The sequence below is a fragment of the Mandrillus leucophaeus genome, unplaced genomic scaffold, assembly GCF_000951045.1.
Source record: "Mandrillus leucophaeus isolate KB7577 unplaced genomic scaffold, Mleu.le_1.0 Scaffold21, whole genome shotgun sequence".
In the NCBI taxonomy this organism is placed as follows: domain Eukaryota; kingdom Metazoa; phylum Chordata; class Mammalia; order Primates; family Cercopithecidae; genus Mandrillus; species Mandrillus leucophaeus.
In genome coordinates, this window is record NW_012102143.1 from 885,812 (window position 1) to 888,771 (window position 2,960).

The 2,960-nt window shown below is 63.4% G+C and overlaps 1 protein-coding gene across 1 annotated transcript in view; it reads left to right on the top strand.

Moving 5' to 3' along the window:
• LOC105539859 overlaps positions 1-2,960 on the top strand; it is a 20,031-nt gene that overhangs the window by 6,839 nt on the left and 10,232 nt on the right. Inside the window, 1 exon segment of the mRNA XM_011980325.1 lies at positions 2,813-2,906. Within this exon segment, the coding sequence (XP_011835715.1) occupies positions 2,813-2,906 (94 nt within the window).

Sequence of the window (2,960 nt, forward strand, 5' to 3'; positions counted from 1 at the left end):
GGAAGGAGGTGCTCACCAACATGTGCTCCCGGCCCATGCAGGTAAGGAGGGCCCAGCCCCGGCCCATGTAGTTAAGGAGGGTCCAGCCCTGTCCCATGCAGGTAAGGAGGGTCCAGCCCCGTCCTCGCCGGCTCCTGGGAGCACACTGGCCCCAGACCTGTGACCTGCACGTGCAAGCACAGCCCACCAGTGTTCCTGTCCTGCTCTGGACATGGCTGGGTGGACGGGACTGCTCCTCCTCTGCCGGAGGGTGGGAGAGGAGGCCGACCCCAGGCAGCACCTAGGAGGGGGCACCCTGAGCCTCTTGAGTTTGAACCGCTGCCTCCTGCTCAGACTTGCTCAAGGACAACATGCCTTAGAGCTGAGGGGCTACCGAGACCTCCTGTCAGGCTGGGGTCCTGGAGGAGAGACAGGGTCCCGTGGGGCTTCCTGTCCCAGGGAACACTCCACAGCCTCCACCCCTGCATGTGGAGTCCAGAACCAGCTGTCAGCCTCTGGCCAGTGTGGGAAAGAAGCAGACCTGGCCATGGGCCTAGGCCTGGGCCTGCAGGGAGGTGGCAGCCTGTGGGGTGGACAGCTGGGCTTGTTCTGGGACGCCTGTCACAGCCCCCAAGGCTGAGCTTCACCCGTGCAGGGCCTGAGCATCCTGGGACCAGGACCCCAGAGGACCCTCGGGCCAGCGGGAGCAGTGGGTGCTGATGAGTCAGCTCTGGGCCCCAGCCCAGCCCAGGGGCAGGGACAGGCTGTGTTTCAGGAGCTTGGTCACACAGCAGATTCAGTCTGTTCTCAAGAACTGGATGGCTTCAGCTGACCCCAGTGGATTTATTTTCTGACACTTCAAGCTCTGCTGGGTTTGAAGCCATCAGGATCTGCTTGGGCCTGGCCACCCTGACCTGCCCCCAGTCACAAGTGTCTGCCCAGCCAAGCACCTACAGCACCCACAGCTGAGAGGGGCTAGGCCGTGCCTGCGGGGCTGTCTGTGTTCTACACGCCAGTGGGTCTAGGCCTGGCAGAGAAGGCACAGCAGCCTCTGAGTCCCAGAACTGCCTCTGGCTCTGCCCTGCTAGGGCCCCTCCCATGCCCCTGCCTCTAATGCCATCACCTTCAAGGAGGTACAAGCCAAGCTGGAGTTCCAGGGATCGGAGCCGCTCCGGAGTCAGCCAGAGCCTGAAAAGGCTGCATTCTCCTGGCTTGCCTGCCAGGGAGCTCGGAGGCGCCCTTGCCTGGGAATCTGATGGCAGCGAGTCACCAGAAGGTCTGCAGTGCTCCTGTTCCTCGGCCCCAGGAACTGTGGTGGGGACAGGGCAGGGCAGCAGCAGAGAGCACAGAAAGCTGTGAGGGGGCACGCAGTCCCCAGTGAGCTTCTGCATCAGGACTCCAGGGCTGTCCCAGAGATGGCTGGGCCTGTGGGAAAGCCATGGTCCCCACCTGACCCTGAGCCACCTCCACCAGCCAGGAGGGGCCAGGGCCCTTCAACGTCACCCAGGTCATCTGGGGAACTGGGCCACCGCTGAGAACAAAGCCCAGATGTGTCTGGGAGTGGAGGCTGTGCCCACCTCCCCCGGAGACTTGCCCCCAACTTAACCCAGGGCCCAGCAGGTGCTGGAAGGGAAGTGGAGTTAGGGAGCCGAGCAGGTCACCGCCAGCTGCGCCCTGGATTCCAGGGCCCGTGTGCACAGAGTAATGGGAGCTGTCTGTCTGTCTGGCCAAGGGCACAGGAGGGTGAGTGTGTACAGCAGCCAGGGAGCAAGGGAACCAGCGAGACACACCGGAGTGACCTTGGACCTCTGCAAGGAACCCGTTCACTCGCTCCCAGGCAGCAGCACTGGCCTTGACACCCAGCCCTGAAAACTGGGGGACTGCAGGGCAAGCAGCTTCAGTGACTGTGGCCCCAGCTGGGCCGGGCTGTGTGCTGGTCCCTAGAGACTCTGGGTATCTCCCCGTCCCAGCCCTGCCTCCTGTCCAGCACAAGGGCCTCTGGAACTCCGCCCTCTGTGTCTCAGCCCCTGGGAGGATCAGATGGTTGGAGATGAGAAGGGCCGAGGCTGGCAGGCCGGAAACTGCCTCCCTTGGCGGCTGTGGGGTGGAGTACTGGGGGGCACAGAGGTGCTGGGGTGAAGCGTGGCTTCAGCTGGGCGAGTTCAGTGCCAGAGGGGATGAGGACAGCCCTGACCAAAGGTGGGCCTAAGTCTGAGAGAAAGTGCCAGGAGCCTGAGGCCTGTGTTGCACGGGGCAGGGAATGGCATCCTGGGCTTTCTCGCCTGCCTCCCACTCTGGCCAGATGGAGCAATGGACGTGGCCTCCTTGAACAAAGACCCACAGCCACCTCGGCTTCTGCTTGTGTCTCCAGCAGACACTGTCTGCAGCCCCCGGTCATACATGGCCACAGGCTTCTCCCTCCTCCTTCCTGGGCCAGAGTAGCAGCCCCAGCCCCATGCTGGGGAGGGGTAGACCAGAGACCGTTCCCTCCTGGAGGTGCCCAGCAGTGACTCAGCAGCGACGGGACATGTCTGGGCCATTCTCAGTGCTGCCCCTCGAGGGCATTTGGGAGGCCCAGGCAGGCCAGATATGTCTCCTGGAGAGAGGTATGGGCACCCCTGGGCTCTGCCCAGCCTCCTGGCCTCCCCTTGGGTCCCCTTATGCAGAAAGGGGCACTGGTCCTGGCATTGGTCCTCCTTGGCTTTGCTCAGCAGGCAATAGTCCATCAGGTCTGTGCACACCAAGGCTGCCAACGGCGAGGCTGTGGGTGACACGGGCCCTCCGGGACTGGCCGGGAAGCTCTGGGCTGGCCAGGCTCTGACTCGCCCCGCAGATGGCACTGTACTTCTGCTCGGGGCTGCTGCGGGACCCGGCATAGTTCTGGCACTATGCGCTCATCATGCCCCTGTACACACACTTCACCCACAGTGGGTGCTGAATGGCCCAAGACCATTCAGGAGTGACAGTGGAGGTCCAAAGGT